The sequence below is a fragment of the Ruditapes philippinarum genome, unplaced genomic scaffold (assembly GCF_026571515.1).
Source record: "Ruditapes philippinarum isolate M1 unplaced genomic scaffold, ASM2657151v2 ctg1370_1_1_1_1, whole genome shotgun sequence".
In the NCBI taxonomy this organism is placed as follows: domain Eukaryota; kingdom Metazoa; phylum Mollusca; class Bivalvia; order Venerida; family Veneridae; genus Ruditapes; species Ruditapes philippinarum.
In genome coordinates, this window is record NW_026865258.1 from 260571 (window position 1) to 280675 (window position 20105).

At 31.5% G+C, this 20105-nt stretch overlaps 1 protein-coding gene across 1 annotated transcript in view; it reads right to left on the bottom strand.

The window, feature by feature from the left end:
- LOC132728398 (G-protein coupled receptor GRL101-like) overlaps positions 1-18923 on the bottom strand; it is a 28427-nt gene extending 9504 nt beyond the window's left edge. The window contains exons 1-12 of the mRNA XM_060714047.1: positions 18908-18923; positions 18038-18208; positions 17617-17727; positions 17117-17236; positions 16073-16261; positions 15582-15790; positions 12571-12671; positions 11740-11942; positions 7859-7996; positions 6205-6321; positions 5091-5615; positions 1938-2985 (exon numbers count right to left, since the gene is read on the bottom strand). Coding sequence (XP_060570030.1) covers positions 1938-2985; positions 5091-5615; positions 6205-6321; positions 7859-7996; positions 11740-11942; positions 12571-12671; positions 15582-15790; positions 16073-16261; positions 17117-17236; positions 17617-17727; positions 18038-18208; positions 18908-18923 — 2948 coding nt within the window. The remainder of the gene's footprint in view (positions 1-1937; positions 2986-5090; positions 5616-6204; positions 6322-7858; positions 7997-11739; positions 11943-12570; positions 12672-15581; positions 15791-16072; positions 16262-17116; positions 17237-17616; positions 17728-18037; positions 18209-18907) is intronic.
- Positions 18924-20105: the final 1182 nt, after the last annotated feature.

Consider the following 20105-nt stretch of genomic DNA (forward strand, 5'->3'; position numbering starts at 1 on the left):
AAAAAAGACACAGTGTACAAATACTTGATTAAAAAAATGAGGTAGGTTCAGCTGACATCGGTGTAAGTTATAACTGAAGTAGGAGAAGAATAAAGGAAATAAAGATTTTGATATAATTTAGTACGAAACTGCTATGGTAACTGACCAATAACAATTTCCTGGTAATAATTTTTGATATCAGGTTAGTAAACTGAAATCAAAATATAAGCGCCGCTCATTTAGACTTTTTAATAGGTTATATTCTTTTTTTATCAGCTTTTGACAAATTTATCTCATACCCTTGCAAAACTCGAATCAAGATGTGAATTCTATTGTTATTTCCTTTTCAATTACGAACAAATTAGATAGCGATTAGTTACGCACCAACGTTATAAAGTGACATCATTATTTATTTCGCAAATGACATCATCGATAGAAGAGAGATTAATATGGAAAGCCTTAAGAACGCAAAAAACGACAAAAATGATAGTGTTGCAAGCTCGGTTTGATTTAGCCTATTCATGGACCGTCATCCACGCCCCTTAGTACCGGCTTTAGCACAATTCAATATTTAAACACAAAAGTGGTGAACTTTTGAATTTAGAAACATCTACAGATGTGTTCATACGGCGGTTATCATAGAATCGTCAATGAGACACAGTATTACCATTCCATAACAAGCCAGTAAAAGAATGCGCGTTCGCTAAACGAGAAAACAATTGAATAAACTAAACAAAATGGAATGCCCGCGACATATTATAAACATAATATTAAACATGATTGACGATTTTCTGGGAAAAATTGTAAATGTTTACTTTGTTTCGTCAGATCATTATTTGTTAATTGAGCAAAATTATCTTAGAAAAAATACGCATATGTGTCGCTTGTGTTCATTGCCGTGGTTAACTTTTTAATTTGACATTTCAAGAAAGTAAAGTACAGTTAAGTTTATCATGATATTCATAGGGATATTTTTGGATCGATGTTTAAAGGTAATGATCTTAATTTATTATATTATGTTGTATCTATTACCAAAAGATTTAATCACTGTCGTGTTCTGGCTCCCATAACTTAATATGTCGCTTTTACTTTGACGTTGTGCGACAATAAAGTTATGGGTCAACCCTATTTGCAACGGCTACCAGAATTTGGCAGTTCGTATGTAGTATATAAATAACTATAAAAATCACCTTAATTATTCAAATTTGATCAAATAAAATATCGCTTGGTAAACATTATCAATTTTGAATCTATTAATATTTCTTTAAAAATTAAACTTCAATGACATCGTGTACAGAACTATTTGTTAGGAAATAATGTAGAGTTGGTTTACCAATGTTGAGTCTACTTTCAAATAATATATCGTGGGACTTCATATTTTGGGAATTCTAGGGTCTATTTTAGTTACGGGCCATACACTATTTTAGTAATGTACTATTTTAGATAAATACAAAAACAAAAGATTAATTATCACTCACAACAATATGAATCCAACATGACTTGGTGCAATGTGTTTGTTATTCAATAAATACACCGTTATGTGATGATTAATTTATGCAGAAATGGCGGCGAATTTAACAAAGGGTGGTGTTATTCATTCTCAAAGAATTTTCTTTTTGCACAAAAAAGCCTCTTTCAACAAAATTTGTTTAAAAGTAGAATATTATGCAATTTTTAATGTATCTAAATATTACATGATTAATAGAAAAACATGATTAATGGTAAAACATGGTATTGTCTTTTGATATCAACTTCAATCGAGCTTCGCCACTTCCTAGCCTATATCAGGCTCTCCGTATCAAATTGATATCAAAGGACTTATTATCTATATGTCCGTTCAGATTTTGTTATACAGGTTTATAAATAATGTGCATGTATGCTTAAAATACATACTTCTCTTGTATAGCCATAAAAATCTCAAAAGGTACCTTTCATATTTGAAATAACACGTGACTTACCTTTTCCGAAACACAGAATCAGCAACAGCTATTATGATGAGATATATAGCCATTAGAAAATCGGCAACTGCCAAGTTTGTTACAAATATGCCAAACCCAAGATTTAACCTCTTTCTGTCATATTTCAGCCTATAGAAAATCGTCAGAATATTTCCAAGAAACGCAGTGATTCCTACTAACCATATCAAAAACTGTAGCACAGAATGTCTCATTAGGTCATCGCAGGATGAAAACTCGTCTTTTTGAGGATAACAGTTTTCTTCTTTAACATAGTTCGGTCGAACACAGCAGTATTTGAAATCCGGGGTGATCAGTTTCTCTAAACCAATAAGTCCGGTAAATATTTCTGTACCAAACGAACTTAGATCATTTTCTTTAAAATTAATGAATTGTATAGATGCATCGCGGAAAGCAAAATTTGCAAACCTTTTCAGTGCGTTTTTTGACATGTCTAAGCTTTTCAGAGTCATTCCTGAAAACGTGTCTGCCAAAATTGTTTCCAGTTTAGCGTTAGCTAAGTCCAGTTCTTCAACATGGACAAGTCCAGCAAAGGCATACATCTCGATAACTGATAGCTGATAATTGCCTTGCAGATTTAGGATTTTGAGATGCCTTATGCTGCTAAAAACATAATTTGGCAAAAGTGTTATTAAATTGTAACTGAGATCTAAATTGCGAATATTCTTGATTCTTCTAAACGCATATGACGTTAAACGCTGTATATCACAACGCGAAAGATTCAAGATAATTAAAGCTTTTAAATTTAAATGAGATTCCTCTAAGATAGCACTAAGATTTTTGTTAGAACTAAAGTCAAGATACCGGACAGTGCCTGGTACTGTTTGTAATAAAAATAACTGAAAGTCAGTGTTGCTGCAATCAGCAACATACCCATGGCATGTGCAATTATCTGGACATTTAAAGTCACAAATTGCCTCATCGTCACCATGGATACAATGAACAATCCCGTCACAGACTTGATCTATCAATAAACAAGCATGACTCCAAGCACATTTGTAACCATAGGGGCAGTGAATTCTTGTTGTAACTGAAAACAAATTGATTTTAGAAAGTCTTATACATACAAATCAAATAAGTACATTTGTGCACTGAATACAAAAAGCTGGAAACAAAATTATCCATCGGAAGCATTAATCACAACAAAATTTCTTGAAAGTTGTAGACTTGTTGTTATATTTTTCTGGTCCTTCGGGATCATTGATACCATCACTAATAAGTGTTGAGAATTGAGTACCGCTCAAGCTGGTGCTAGGGGGCGTGAGTGATGTTGCACGTATTCAGTATTCCTCATGTACAGACTCAATCAAACCGAGTCTGCGATTCTTATGTAATTTTGTTGCAATAAATGCTTCCGAGGTATCACTTTCTTTCCAGATTTTTTGGTTTGATTGAGTCTGTACATGAAGGATAATGAATAAGTGCAACATCCCTCAGGTCCCCTAGCACCAACGTGGGCGATACTGAATTCTCAACTCTTGATAGTGTTGGCATTTATGATCCCGAAGGTCCTAAAAAGATACAACACTGAAGTGAAAAACGGGGCAACTTTTTACAGCTGCCACACGGCACTTGACACCTGCTCTTGTGAAGTTTTTGAAACTATAGTTTGAGTTCGCAAGGACACTAGCGTATGCGATTATTTTGAGTATTGCCACTTGCTATTTACATCTATATATTATACACTTTACAAAAAGGGCTTCGAAATGAGTATCTAACATTTATGGCTTGGCTTTTCAGAATTGATAAACTGATACTTGTAACAGAACATAGATATTATTTCTATTTCTAATACAATTAACGCAAAGTCGGGTAATGCACGCCCGAATACATATTTCTAAAGAGAATCAGAAATAACTTTTAAATATGACAAGTAATTAATTCTTGAAATGTGTCAAAATTTGTTTTTATCTGAGTAAATCACATAATTATGCCAAAATATGAAATATGAAAAAAGATCAACAAGGGAGGGTTGAAGTTCGTCATCTAACTGTTTAATCTTGCAAGATAAAAGAGAGGTATATTCTTTAACACATACCATAGTAAATACAGATCAGTCACCCATTACCATCATTTATGTAAAACAAGGGGGCCAATATGGCCCTAGATCGCTCACCTGACCCATTGGATCATCCGAGCTATTACTAAGACGAACATCCTGAGTTTGATGACAATTGAGTCAAACATGTGACCACTAGTGTTAACAAGGTTTTACCATATTTATGCAGTGTGACGTTGTTTTTGACCCCAGGTAACCCATATACGAATTTGACTTAGAAATCATCAAAACAGACTTTCAGAACAATTTCATGGATATTTTGTTCAAAACAGCAGCCACTAGAGTGTTAACAATTTTTGTTTCTTTCTCTAGCTCCCGTGACCTAGTTTTTCATCCGAGATGATCCATGTTTAACTTCTTCCGAGCAAATTTCTAGACAAGCACCCTGGCCAAGTTTGTTGAAAAATAAGTCAAAAATTTGACCACTAGAGTGTTAACAAGGTTTTTCATACATGGGCGGTGTGACTTAGTTTTTTATACCAGATGACCTTTATTTAAACTTGATTAAGAAATCATCATATCAAACATGCAGTCCAATTTCCAGGATATTTGGATTAAATCAGAGTGTAAAAAAAGCAAATCTATTTTAGCTCCTGTGACCTAGTCTTTCATTCGAGATGACCGTGTTCAAAATCCGTCGAGCAATTACCTAGACAAACGTCTTGAAAAAGTTTGATGATGATTGAAGCAAAAATGGGACCACTAGAAAGTTAACAAACAAATGTGGACGGACGGATCCTTAAAGCTCACCCTGACCTAGCTCAGGTGACCTGAAAAGAGAACGCGTGACATGGACCTGGAAAACCCCAACTGGCGCTATGACCGTCTCTGTATGATTAACATTTCTTCCAACTAGATTTTTGATGCATTTGATAAAAATATACAAAGAAGAAACACACTTGTGAAGCTCATACGTGATGACAGAGACGTAAATTAACCTTAATCGCATGAAGCCCAAACGCGATTCCTAAACATCGTGCTTAAATTATACAATTTTATATATATCTTTATGCGCATATTGTTGCTTCATTTCGCTATCACTCTTTATTCTATAACAATGTATGGGTAAACCTTACCATTGCATATATCGCTAAAATATTCGGCACCAATTCTATTAAGAATCTCCCATCTTCTAACATAAACATCTAAAACATTTCTTAGGCTTGTAGTCTTGGAATAACTGGAAACATTGAAATTTTCAATCACCCTGTAAACTTTTGCGTCATGTTCCAAGATGAACTTTGTGTCAAGGATGATTTCTTTATTGACATTTTCTGCAATACCATTGGTTTGAATTAGAATGAAACCTTTCACACCATCGTTTGTAAAGTGAACTGACTCTAGGAGATGTTTTGCCATTATCCTGTACTGGCAGCTAAACGAATTTTCAAAATCTTGACCCCTGCTTATTTCTTTATCATGAACGTTTAGCACCAAGTTACTGATTCCATAATCTTGGAGAGGTGTTGATGCCTTATAACTTAATACACGAATAATATTTGTTGAAGTGGAAAATTGCTGAGCAAAATGAAATATAGCCGGTCCATCGGCACTTTCTTCGTCATGTATGATAAGTATTTCATTTCTTGACGGAGAACATCCTGTAATTTAAAAGTCAATTAAATATATATAAAAGGCTATACTGTACATCAACAACAAACAACAAATATAAAATAATGTGTATAGTTATAAATAAGAATTAAAAGGATGTTCATGATACAGCATTTCATTTTTGACAAATTTACGTTTAAAAATACGAGTTAACAATTGATTTCATGACACATATTTCTGTTGTTGTAGATGTTTTTATTGTTTCTATTTTATAATCAAATCATTGTTATGTGTGCCATATTGTCGCACCGTATATCAAATTAAATGTTAGAACAATATGAAACCCGCATATTAACTGAAAAAATAAATGATATATTTATTTCTAAACTAATGTATTGAAATGATACTCGGATTTTTGTGCAATATTTCACCCGATTTGAGTTAAATACATTAGAATGCTTTTTGTTGCTTGGTCGAAAAATGAATAATTTAACACGTTTTCTTGAGAAACGGGTGAGCGAATAACCTGAAATCTTGCTATTAGACAAGACAAATATCAAACGGTTACAAATCCTTGAAGAAATATACCAGTCCATTCATCATAACAGTCTTATATAAAATGTTAAACAAATGACTAACCACACAAGTCTTCATCTTCAGTCCCAGGACAATGTATTTGTCCGTCACAAAGAAACCGTTGTGGAATACAGTAGCTTTGTGGACATTTGACCATACCACGAGGACATTTATAGTGCTCTACAAAACAAATGTATAATTTCCAAAAAGATAACTCACGCAAGCACGAACATTTATTGAATTGTAATACCTATATGTGAAAAAATGTCATGTTTAAGAATATCAATCGTCCTTATTATTGTTTATTACTGAAAAAAGTGGCTTATTTGCTTGAAATATTTCATTTTATACTCATAACATACTCAGTATATCTTTTAAGTAAAAGATTCATTGAATGTAAAAACGATTTCTTATCTAAATTAAAGGAGGGTAAGAATATTTTTAAATTGAAAGATGATCTATTTTTTAAATAATTCATTTCATTATAACCAGTACCTGAAAACAATATGTGATGAAGAAGAATAAAACGTTTATTCAGCATTTAAAACTTTTCTACATTTTACAAGTCAAAACTTGTTTTTTTGTTTGTAATACTTTTAAATTATATTGTCCTTCTCCTGGGTGTGTTTTTAATTCTTCAAATGGTAGGTTCCGAATACATGACTTCGCACAATAAATAACAAATAATTAAAAAAATAATAATATATTTATATTTTTAGATTATATCATTGTTTATTTTATTTATCGAAGCAAACTTTCATTAATTTTACTTGTTTCCATTGCCTGCCTTATGTTGTAATTTTTCTTCGACCTTAAAGTTTCATTTCCTAAAAAGGCGAGGTTGCAAGTGGGAAAAACAAATTTTAGAATAATATGTATACTTTTGGAAATCCCAATTAAGAATACATGTAAACGTGACGGTTTTCTTACGTGTGGCGTAATTTAATTTTTTCATATTACATTACACAAAACCAAACAAATATCTTCTTCATAATTTCTTTCATAGTCATAATAATAGTTAAACATTTAAATATTTAGGAAAGGTATTATAGATGGACTTAAATCTTACATGTAAATACTATTAGAGTTTTGGAAACTTATCAGAAGAGTGTAAAGAAAACTTTGCAATATATTCATCTAACCAAGTCTATGACAAAAATATACTTTTTTTAAACAATTCACAACTTTAGTTGGTTTAAATTTATTTGTATACCAGATATTGAATGTTCAACAATAAAAACAACGAAAGACTTCCCTTTCCGATGTCATACTGAATATACTACAGAGTATTTTTGTACCGTTCGGCAAGGAATTAAATTTTTGCGATGAGCTAAATTATGTTTATTTGTGTCCACTAAAAACAAGTATTTTTTGCATTCAGGTTGATAAAATAAACCAAATCGCTCCATATACAATTTTGCACCTTTATACTCATGCTAGAGCTTAATTTAACAATGAGTGGGCGTGCAATATATACTCCTAGGACAAACCTAGCTTTCATTCCTAGCCTGAAATATTTATATATATTTTCAAGCATTTGTATTTCTTAGACTTTGTATTTCAATAGTTTGATACACGAGACCGTTGTTGTATATAAAAGACATCTAAAGGCTGTTCGTTTTAAACAACACCCCTAACACGCATAACATTGGAAGTACCTCAAGACAATTATAATTATTATTATTACATTTTTTTTTTAAATAAAACATGTAAATACCACAATTGTTCAGATGACTTCCATCTCTACAACCAATAGGAAAGCCGGTTTCGTCAATGTCATGGATACATCTCATGGTTTTTGGAATATGTTTCCCGTTTATATCACAAAGAAACCTGTCATCTACAACTTTGTAATCTACAGTAGTATGAAATGCAAATATAATGTAATGAAATAATTGATGCAACGACCTTTCTCAGTTTGTCTTGTACTCCAAAGAAGTATCCAAGTAATGCCAATACCTTGCCAATTTGGAAATAATATCTAGCACAGTATGAAATAATAAAATAAATGGGATTTGGCTTAGTTATCAAGAGTATAACAGTATAAAGAATTAAAGTAAATGTTTCAATGACCTTGTAAATTTTGCAGTGTTAACTATTATAGTATGAAATAATTAAGGTATTAGGACCCTAATGGGCACTATCAGGAACTAAAAAATTGACATCATAAGTCAGATGTATACCTTAAAGTACACCTGTATGCAAAATTTAAACAAAGTTTACCGTACGGAAATCAAGTTATGGCCACTTTTCTGAACTCAAGCTAGGATGTTATGAGGGCCCTTTTTTAGAAAGTAGGAACCTTTAAATAATCTGCAATAACATTCTAATGAAAAATGTTTTCCCATTAATTTTTGGTAAGAAACAAATAGTACCATTCAGCTAACAATCCAAATAAGAAAAATTATGGTTTCTACTTAAAATTTATGAAATCTGTATAAAAATGTTACCCTACCCCACCCATTTTTACCACGTGTCTGACCATTTTTCTACTTAGGGAGCCTAATTTAAAAAAATTCTTAAAATTTACCCAAATGAGTGCCTGTTTTCAAAGTTTCCCTAAATTTTTAAAAAAGTATATTGGTTGATCTTGTAAAATATAAAATACTTTTACCGTCTAGTTTTGATTATATTACACTTTGAAAATATCAGGTACCATATTTATTACTAGATTTAACATAATTTAGCCAATAAATACCTATATAAATTAAAAAATCAAAATTAAACACTTTTTTCTTTCCAAATGGGACATGAGAGATACATAAATAATGTTAAAAGAAAAAAAGAAAGAAAAAAAAAGTTGACCCTTCTGGGGATTGAACCCATGGCCCTCATTTTCAATGTAGTTAACAGTAGTTCTAGCCTGTTTGAATACTCTTCAAAGCGGAGGTAATGCATTAGGGTGCTAATACCTTAAATAAATATTTCACAGCAGCAGGTGTCAATAAATCTAGAAACAGAGTGATCACTCGGAAGCATTAATAACAACAAATTACATGAAAATTGCAGACTGGTTTGATTCAGTCTGTACATTATCTAGGTTGATAGAGCTCTTGCGTTATAAACCTAACATCGTTTTTGGTGATTTACCTTTATTAATCAGAGTGTTCTTTTAAAAGAAAATAGTCAGAAAAAAAGATTTTCAGGTATGAAATAATTTTTATCTAAGTCATCAATTAACTTTTTCAATACATTTTTTTAGAAAACAGGGGCGTTTGTTTGACGAAAACATCAAAAGTAGGAATGATGAAGGTTGTCTTTCTGTTGGAAAACAGTCGTTAACAGAACGAGGCCACCGACGCAAGCTAGTCACACACACACACACACACACACACACACACACACACACAGACACACACACACACACACACACACACACACACAGGACACTCAGAAGACAGGGACAAAACACGAAAGAGGACATAATAACGGTGACACAATGGAATGTCGTGTACTAACTGATATGATAAGAACATATTTATCGCTAACGACATTTACAAATATTCTTTTTGTCAATTTACGCACCAAAAACATGATATGTTAACTTTATATGAATGCACGTTTATATTTTTTCTACAAAGCTTTATATTTAAATCAAATAACGAATGTAGTGCAAATAATCTGATTACTTATGACTATTATTTTGAACTGCCACGGGCATATATCTTGTTCCCTTACATACCTCTTTTTTAAAAAAAATCGTAACGGATTGTCCTCATACTTGGACACAAAAACTCTTTAGCCAAGACTTTCAATTTGACCTGACTAACCTTGATCTTGATGCATAAATGACCTTGAATATCAAGAGCCGGTTCTCAAATTACGCTTGATTTATGCTACATTTGGCTATAATGTTGTAATTTCTAAATTGATTGTCTTCATACTTGGACATAAAATCCTCTGGACAACATCTTCAATTAAACCAAATTGGTTTTGAACTTCACAAATTCATGACATTGACCTTATAGGGCAAATTAGTGGAATTTACTTGCTTTTTGCCATAATTGTCTAAAACTTGGGTTTTATGAATGTAGTGTCTTCATACTTAAGCACAACAATCCTTCTGACATGGCATTAAAAAGATCAAATTTGACTTTGATTTATAAATGATCTTCACATTGAAAGTAAATATCATTGTATTTTACAATTGTAGGTCATGATATGCTATGACTGTAATTACTGAATGGATTATTTTTATACTTGTGCACAACAATTCTTATGACAAGACATAAAAGAAGTTTTAATGCTTATTGTGAAGTTCACTTAAGGACCAATAAGTGAAATTTATTACAACTGGCCATTTCTATGGATGGCATATATACTTTGACAAACGAACGCCTCTAAATGAACTGATATGTCTAGAAATTTAAATATGATACTGTCCCATAAAGGACCTTTACTGTCAATGTCGAATATTGCATTTAATAAGATTGTCATTTTTTGTTATCTATGGATTTAAATCATACTTTGACATAACGCGCATATTGGATAATTTATGTATGACCTTAAACTTTGTTGAGATCAAATCTTTAAAATTAGCTTAGATTGTCACAACCTTTTTTATTTCTTTATATATGTGATTCATTCTTTGACAAAAGAACACATGTGACAAAATCATGTTGTCACTATGACCTTTACCGGACCTTTACCGTCAAAGTCAATTTTTTGAAATTGCTTAAATTGACATAAATTGTTATTTTTCATGGATTTTTATTTCAAAATTGGACAAAAGAACACTAATGAAAAAACTGACATGATTGATAATTAATTCAAATATCACTCGATTATGAAATGGTCTAAACCATGCATTTGGGCTTGGGTTTGTTAGTATGTTTGCAATATATAATTTTAAAGTTAACAAGAGTTTCTAGGTATTACATTTTATAATATACACAAATTAATTGTGATTTCAAAGAAGGAATGACATCAGCTTGATCACCTCAAATGGACAGCTCTACAGATCTCGAGCATTGCTACAAATTGCCCCCAACAGTGCTTTCAGTGATTTGTATGTGGTAACTATAGAGGAAATAGAAACCGTAAATCACTACAAAATAATCAGTGGTTTAAAATGGGCTTAATATGACAATGTGGTTGTTTGAATCCTATAAAAAAAAACGCCTTTCAGTTAAATAATCATTTTTAAACTAATTTTTATTTATGATGTCTTGTTGACGTACTAATATTTATATACATGTGTAAGGAAACTAGGGGAAAGGTTCGTTTGCTTCCATTTTTGCTATAATCAAAATTTAAACCTAATGTAAATCACATTCGTTTATTAAATTGCTAAACAGGAATCTCAAATATTTTGTTAAGAAAAGTTAAATTAAAGGTAAACTGTTGTATCGCCTCATAATATGACCATTTACAGGAAAACATGATTTTAATGTTAAAAGTTGAAACGGTCTCAAAAATCTGGAAAATGGGTGGTCCATCAGAAGCAAAGAAATAGTATATGAAAATTGTAGACTCAATTTCATTGAGTCTGTTTTAGAGGTAGATATGCAACATTTTTCACTCCTCTAACAAATGCTTAACTGGTCATATAAATACCAAATATCAAGACATTTTTTATAAGAATTACTTCAGACTTACCTTCCCTACATATGGCAGGTCCTAGTACAGTTTGAGATATTTCATCTTGTTTTGCCCGTCGGGAATGAACATTTACATACTGATTATGACTCAAATCTGTATATCCTGGAACAGAACCCTTGTATGTAGGATAATCGTGATGTATTGTCCAATTATTGTTGGCCAAAATTTTGCATTTCTCTATACTCATTTCATCTCCACTTCTGCATAAACATTATGAGAAAAATTTAGTTCCTATACAACATAAACTTATAATGAAATCAAAATCAAAAGTGACATTATGCCCATCCAAGTGAAATTTTAAAATAACTAAATATTTTAAATAATGTGTTCTCCTTGACAATTTAATTTTAATAATAAAAATCAAAAAATAGTAGCGGTGTCAGCGGTGTTTATCAGCTTATGCTTTAACTCTGACATGAAATTTTAACTGATTAGACAATTACTTATATACATATTCCATCTGTTTCAAAATGTGGTAACGGCTCTCACATAATTATTTGTCATTTGCAAAACATGATAAATAAGTTCTGATGAGTATAAAGCTGCATGTAGATTAGATCTGATCAAATGTAGTAAAGCATTTGAAGATATTCCATGAGACGTTATGTACAATAATTGCCAAAATGACACAATTAATTACCGGTAGTTTAATAACATTCTCTGACCTTTCTTTTATTTTCTATATTTTAGCGTATGTAAAGGAAATTGGTATTTAGATGGTTTATAACATATGCCATCATAAGTTATAAGTACACATGGAAAGCGTATAGTTTTGTTTAATTCATTTTTCTTTTAATTTAAGTAGAAATGGATACGTGCAGTATTTACCGTCGGGGTATTTCTAATTTATAAACTGAACAAAAACAAGGTGGAAGTGAGTTGTTGAACCTCGCAACACTGTCATAAGGTGGTGCACACGTTAGCTTGATCTAAAATAGTAAACAGTTTATCATGTTTAATGGAATGTAAATATCATAACAAAGATATATGCTAATACTCATAAAATCATTTTAAAATCAGATGTGTGTACTATAAAAAAAACCTGGAAAAGGAAGATCAGTGTAATTCAATGAAAATATAATATGAAATTTGCAGTCTCGGTTTGATTGAGTTTGTCATGAGAAACGATGTTAAAGTACAAAATCTTTCACTTCCCCTCGCATCTACATCAGTGGTATTCTGTCTTCAACAGTCATGTGATGAAATATTTTATCTCGAGGAACCCGAAAAATATAATTATAACGAACTAATGAATGAAACAATTTTTAAAGTTGTCCTGCAGCACTTGGCATCTGCTATTGTGAAGCATAAACATTTCAAAATAGGTGAATATTGTTAATGTAAAAAGATATATCTTAACTCGATGTTTATTGTGACATCGATGGATTTTTAAGCTCGCTAGTGGAAGTTTTGTTTTTTGATGAATAGACATATACAGTTGTATATTCATATACCACGTGACTTCGAGCCGAAGATGTATTGAAATAAGCGAAGGGCTTCCCGCCAAATTTAAATCTTATTTTATCAAATGATAAAATGTTTTGTTTTTTCTTCAACGGTCAGGAACGTTACTGAGAGTGTTTCTTAGTAGAAAAATTATGCATTTGATAATAATAAAAAAAAATCTGACAATTTATTTGTATAAATTTGTCTAAAATACATTCTCTTAAGGGTTAATATGCTTTAAATTGTTATTAGAAAACATTGATAATTGCTACACATTCCCTTTGTAAATAAAAAATGAACATGTTTTGACTTCACACAAAGTCGATATATTGACATTATAAAAATTGCAGCTTTTTTTAAGAAAAGACCAACTTTACTTGACCGCTAATATAAAATGCAATTTTCCATAGTTATTACATATTTTATTCATTCTTTCATTTAAATTAGACATATTAGATAAGAAATTTCATAGATATCAATAAATTTCTGTGATTAAAATATTTACGCAAGGCCGAGCATATTATATTTTTCAATTCTGCTTTTAAATGTGTTATCTTGTAGTAAGTATTTTATGGTTGAATATATTTGTTTTGTGGACTCAAATGGTCAAGTTTCATAACTCTAATGGTTATTTTGCCATAACTATGTCCCTTTTAATTTATCAAATAGCCGAAAATTTACAAAAGAGCCTATAGATTTGCTATTTATAAATATATTGCCTTCATATATTAACATAACAATTATTTGGAATGTTCCTGCAAGTTTATTAGATTGACCGTTACCATGAGCCATAAATGACATTGTCCTTCAAGGTCAAATAATTTAATTTTGCTGATTTTTTTGCTGTACCTGTTTATAACTTGGTTATTTACAAACAAATTATCTTCATATATAAACACAACATCCTTATTGGGAAATTAAACTTAATCAGACCTAGACATATAAATGCCCTTAACATTGAAAGTGTTTTTTTTAAGTTTGACTGTTTTTTGCTTAACTTGTTTGTAACTTTGCTATAAGTGTAGTTAATCATTCATACTTGGAGAGACATGTAATAAAAATGCAATATTACAATACTTGTGTGTGTGTGTGTGTGTGTGTGTGTGTGTGTGTGCGTGCGCGTGCGCGTGTCTGTGTCTGTGTGTGTGTGTCTGTGTGTGTGTGTGTGTGTGTGTGTGTGTGTGCGTGTGCGTGTACGTGTGCGTGTGCGTGTGCGTGCGCGTGTCTGTGTCTGGGTCTGTGTCTGTGTCTGTGTGTGTGTGTCTGTCTGTGTCTGTGTGTGTGTCTGTGTGTGTGTGTCTGTGTGTGTGTGTGTGTGTGTGTGTGTGTGTGTACAAAGTGACATGACTTAGATAGTATAAGATTAACGTAATTAATATAAATCCTTTTAACTTTTAGAATATTCCAAAAATATACCAAAGTGGCTGTAACTTTGTTGTTTACATTGACTTTGATAATGAGCCATAAATAAATTTGACCTTAATGGTCAAATTATTGAATCTTGTTGATTATTTGCTGTAACAGTGTATAACATATATTTAAACTCATCACATCATCATAAAGGACAAGACCTTGATGAAAATCATACTTACCTTGACCTGTATTCATAAATGACATGGACCTTGAAAGTTTAATTATTGAACTTTTGCCATTGTTTCCTGTTGTTTGCTGTAACTTTGTTATTGGCATATGAAATGTTTTCATACTTGGACTAAAATACCTGTTGCTTATAATTTTGCAGAAAATTGAACTGATTGAGTTTAAAGACACTTTATCTGGCAAGATCACATTATTGTACTAAGCTTGAATTCTCATAGCTTTGTTATTAGCTATCAATGTGATACATGTTTTGTCAAAACAACGTTTCTGACACAACCGATGTCGGATGATTCAAATATGACCTGGACATTTAATGTCACTATAAGTACATTTGGATTTACTTTTTGTCATAACATTTTTTTTTTATTTAAATCTATTTATGAAATTGAAAAATACTTTGACAGAATTACCCCCTATCATTCACTCTTGTAGGAAATGTTAATTTAATGGAATAATGTAAAATTATATTGACTTGAAAATTGACAAATAATTAATTTAAAAGTAACTTCATGATATATTTAATTTTAAGGAAAATGTAGAAAGCAATTGGATTTGTGAGTTAAAAATATTAGTACTGAAAATACTTTAACTGAATTAATACTAGTAGTATCATTTTTTTTGTACTGTGTCAATTTCTATCATGTAATAAACATATTTTGATATGATAGTTATTCCAATTTCTGTCAAGGTCATCGTTGGGGCATGAATCGCATTCAGGGATAGTTCTAGTTAAATATAACACCTGGTTAAGAATATTAATTTTCAGCTGGTCAAAAATATTACCATGTACATACCTGTAGAATACAGCTTGTATCAACTTTGTTATAAAGTACGAAATTCGTGTTTGTTTCACTCGATGTTGTTGGATTGTCGTAAATTTCAAAACGATAAAATTCAAAAAAGCTGATGATAATAAGACGTAACAAAATATCATAATTCAAAACAGTTTTGATTGTGTTATTGTCCATTTCATCAAATAAACACTGAAGCTTTCGTTGGTTATCTGTAAAATGTCAAAACAAATATTTATATTCTATAAAGGTTTACAGACAAGTCTTTTGAAATGTATGTGCATATATATTAATCATCATTGAAAAAAACTAAAAACTAAATTGTACTACAAAAACGTCTCAAAAACAAAGTCTTCTCCCTTTTAGTGATTTTCCTATACAGTAAAGGAACTTTCTAAAATCAATGCACATATAACAGTAAAGTGATGTTTTTTTGGTCTTTATTTTGCAATTTTGTACACAGTAATACTTAATTTCTTTATCATTGAACTTACCCATAACGTTATAATATCCAGATTTTCTATAACCACTATCCCAGACATCTTGGCATGAATCAAACACTTTGTTTACACAATCAGTTTCGTCTGTGCCGTCTTCACAATGTCGATACTCGTCACAAATTAACCTTAAGGGTATACATCTTCCAAAGTCACAATGAAAGGCGAGGTTATGTTGACATATATCTATGAAAAAAATGGTAGGATTCTCCATTTAAATTTAAAGAATATAGAAGCAGGGCATTGTAAAATTTATCCGGCTGATGAATATCAATTTACTTAACCCATTACCGCATGAGCATTTTGTGAAAAATGGCTGTTTTCATTGAAAAGACTCCCGTTACAAGTTCTCATTGCTATAAAACTATACAAACTGATCCAATACTTATCAAATTTGGCACAAATGTTCACTGGACCATTGCCTTTGTAACTACATGCTCAGTCTTAAATTCCTGTTACCATGACAACGAAGGGACATCTCAAAATTGCAAAAAAATCACTAAACTTCTTGAGATAGAGTCAAAGGCTTTTCAGCTTAGGTTACACGTTACCTTACAATCGACGTAGGGTCATTTTAAATCTCTCACAAGTCCACAATTTTCTTGGCGATGAGGTGGACTGCCCCCTTCAATCTCCCCCAAACAGAAGGGGGCACATCCTACATCTGGCAACCTTTTGATGCATCTTTTGAAAAGAGGGCGGCGCAGGAAAAAGTGGTCACTTTTTCAAACAAATTTTCTCAAATAAAACAAAGTGCTGGGGGCCTAAAAAAGGCATTTTTATCACCATTTGAGACAACTAAAAAGGGGGTTGAAAAGGCTTAGAAACGCGTATATATCTGCTAATGGGTTAATTATGAAGATATTTTAGTTGACTTAATGAAACTTACATGATGATTCATCTTGATTGGCAATGGTACATTTTTCAATATCAATAAGTATATTAATATGATCAAATCATGAATGTATATTGTTTCATAAATATCATCACCGGTAAGATGTCACAATAAAATCTTATCAATTTCGTATGTATATAACGAACCACATGCTTCTTCATCTGCTCCGTCTGCACAATGTTGAACTGCATCGCAGCGCTGCGTCAGTGGAATGCATAGTCCATTACCGCATTGGTATTCCGTAAAATCCGAACACTGTTCAAAATCTATTTATCAAACAGACAAAAATGTACTTTGGTTTTTAAATTGAGTGTCAAATGTATGTGTTATATACTCACAAATGCAAATATATATACGTATTTGCGGAGCCCATTTCGGTTATGAGGCCTTAGATAATAAAATGAGTAAATTCTTAAATAAATCAATTGGTGCTATTTAATAGAAAAAAATGCACACATTAATACAGAAGCAACTGTGTGTGCGACTCCGCTGGATTTGAAAAAAGCACTGCACCAATTATTAGTTAAGACATTTTTGAATAAGGGCTTAATCAGGTTGATTTCAAAATATTATATGCTATAATATTTAAAGTAAAAAGATAAAATAAGTTAATTGAAACTTGTATGACCTCATTAAGAGCACATACCGCAATTTTCATCAGACCCGTCGATACAATCTTTCTTGAAGTTACAAACTTGACTGATATGTATACAATCACCATCGTCACATTGGAACTGATGTTTCGAGCAAGTATTACCTTTTAAAATTTAATTAAAAAATATTTAGGCTTTTGGAAATATATTTTATAAATGCATGGATAGGGCATCTATGACCGCGTGGTTACTGTCACCGACACTTTGAGCAAATTATGCATATTATTCATTGTTTCATGATTCATTTCATGCTGTTTCATTCTGATTTTGATAAATATATTTATGAATAATCTCACTTGTTTGTATACTAAGTACTTATGCTGGTCAATTTCGGACCTAATACAATGTCGTTGAAGGCTATGCATCCATGTTTTACTTATAACGTCGCAGTTAAACTGATAAAATGCATCATACCATTTTTGTTTTCAGTACATCCTAATTCATCTGATGCATCAAAACAGTCTATCACTCCATCGCATGTAGCGATTAAAGAAATATATTCATTTGATCTACATCTAAAGAAAGATCCAATTTCAAATCGTCTTGAGTTATTTTTTCCAAAATTTTCATCTACCATTGGATGAACTGAAGTTAAAGGAATATAAAGGGTAAAACTTATACAAAATTTAAAATCCTTTAGTCTATTCTTGTCTTAGTCTTGATACAGTGTATTGTTTATACGGCTTTAATCAATGTATAGGAATAAGTTTGTTAATATAATTTTTGTGATAATTAAACAAATTCATTACTTAAAATTAATCTTTCAAAAATCGTATTGGTTTCATCACAAACACTTAAAGTAATTAAGTCCATTCAGACAAACATTAATTATTTATATTTAGCAATATGTTTCAAAATTTCTATAACGTTTCACGGCCCCAAGGCAAATACTTTTTTGACTATGCGAGACAAAAGTTAAAGATTGCAATTTGTTACTACATCAGGGGAGATAACTCTATAAATACTGAATTTCACAAGCAAAACCCAATGTGCACAGCTACATATGCTGACCATGCTCCATTTTCCAACTTTGGAGCATGTTATTCCTTTTCTTTTTAATATACTTGATCCAGTGAACACACCAATATCCAAAAACTATAGGTTGCAAGTTTTAGAAGTTTTGTTTATGATATAGAGGCAGTCAGAGACACGCTTCATGTCATTTAAACAAGCTTACCGATATTTGAGAAGAAAAAAAACTTACTTGTGACCGATGGTGTGGTTGATGATGATGTAGACAAAACAAACAAAAAACTTGTTATCCTTTTACTCTCTTAATATTACAGTTAGCCATCGGCATTTCAGAACCAACACATTTTTTATTGTAAAGGAGTCTCTAATCACGTTATCTTAAAAATATTCTTTGGCCATAAGGCCCTGCAGATGCTGAAGGCAAACAAACTACAATTCCTAAGGAAGACTCTTTAAGAAATATATGTTTCATCTGAACGAGTGAATGTTATGTATACAATAATTTTTACAGAAATAACATTTGTAAGAATAAATAACAATATAACATATTTGCCTTTTTGTTAAATATAGTAAGAGTTTACTTTAAAAAAAACCGCAAAAATAAGATAAAATCCTATTTAGCTATGTAATACGATTTACACAATATCTATTTACCAAAAAAAGTACAATTAATTTCATCTATGCCATCATAACAGTCCAATCTTCTATTACATCGAAAACTATTTGGGAGCAATTTACCATTGTCGCAAATGAATAGGTTGTCCTTCGTATGAAAGGTGGTTTCATTAATGTTTATCTCACTTTCTGGAAATGACAAACAGCACTTTAGCAGAAATTGTAATTGTTTTTGTAAAATACATCATTGCATGACCTTGAGTATTAATCGTGTCGAGTGCGCGACATGTGGTCTTATTTATTTCTTTTAATCATTGCAAAACTGAATAAAACCTATGACCAACAAAAGCTATAAAGAGAAAATTAAGACAATCAAATAAAGATACACATCTAAAAAAACAAACTTTCTTATCTACAAATGAGCATCTGCGAATACGTGACAATATCTTCTTGATATCTGAAGAGATAAAATTCTTGAAACAAAGACGATATTGAAAGTTCAAGTAATTGAAGAGTACTAATTACCAGTGTGGCAATACCACGTGACATTGACGTCATTGTCGGCATCATTTCAAAGACAAATGTTGCTCGATTCGGAAAAGAAAATAGCCGTAAATATTTCATTTCTGTACCAATTTCTTTGGGATATGCACCAGTCTAACATATTTAGGAAGAGTTTTGCCTTCCGTACTACCGGTTGATGTAAACCTAACATTTTAATCATGGCGTAGACAAGATAACGCCAGAAAACGAAATAGCTTGCAACTGAAGCCTGCTCTAATACAAGCAACTTCCAAGGTTATGCAAAGTTTTTGATAAAACGGCTTATAAACTGACGAAGATTCAATATTCTGTGGAAAGCTTATATTTTTCCCCGTGGACTGGTGCATACCCC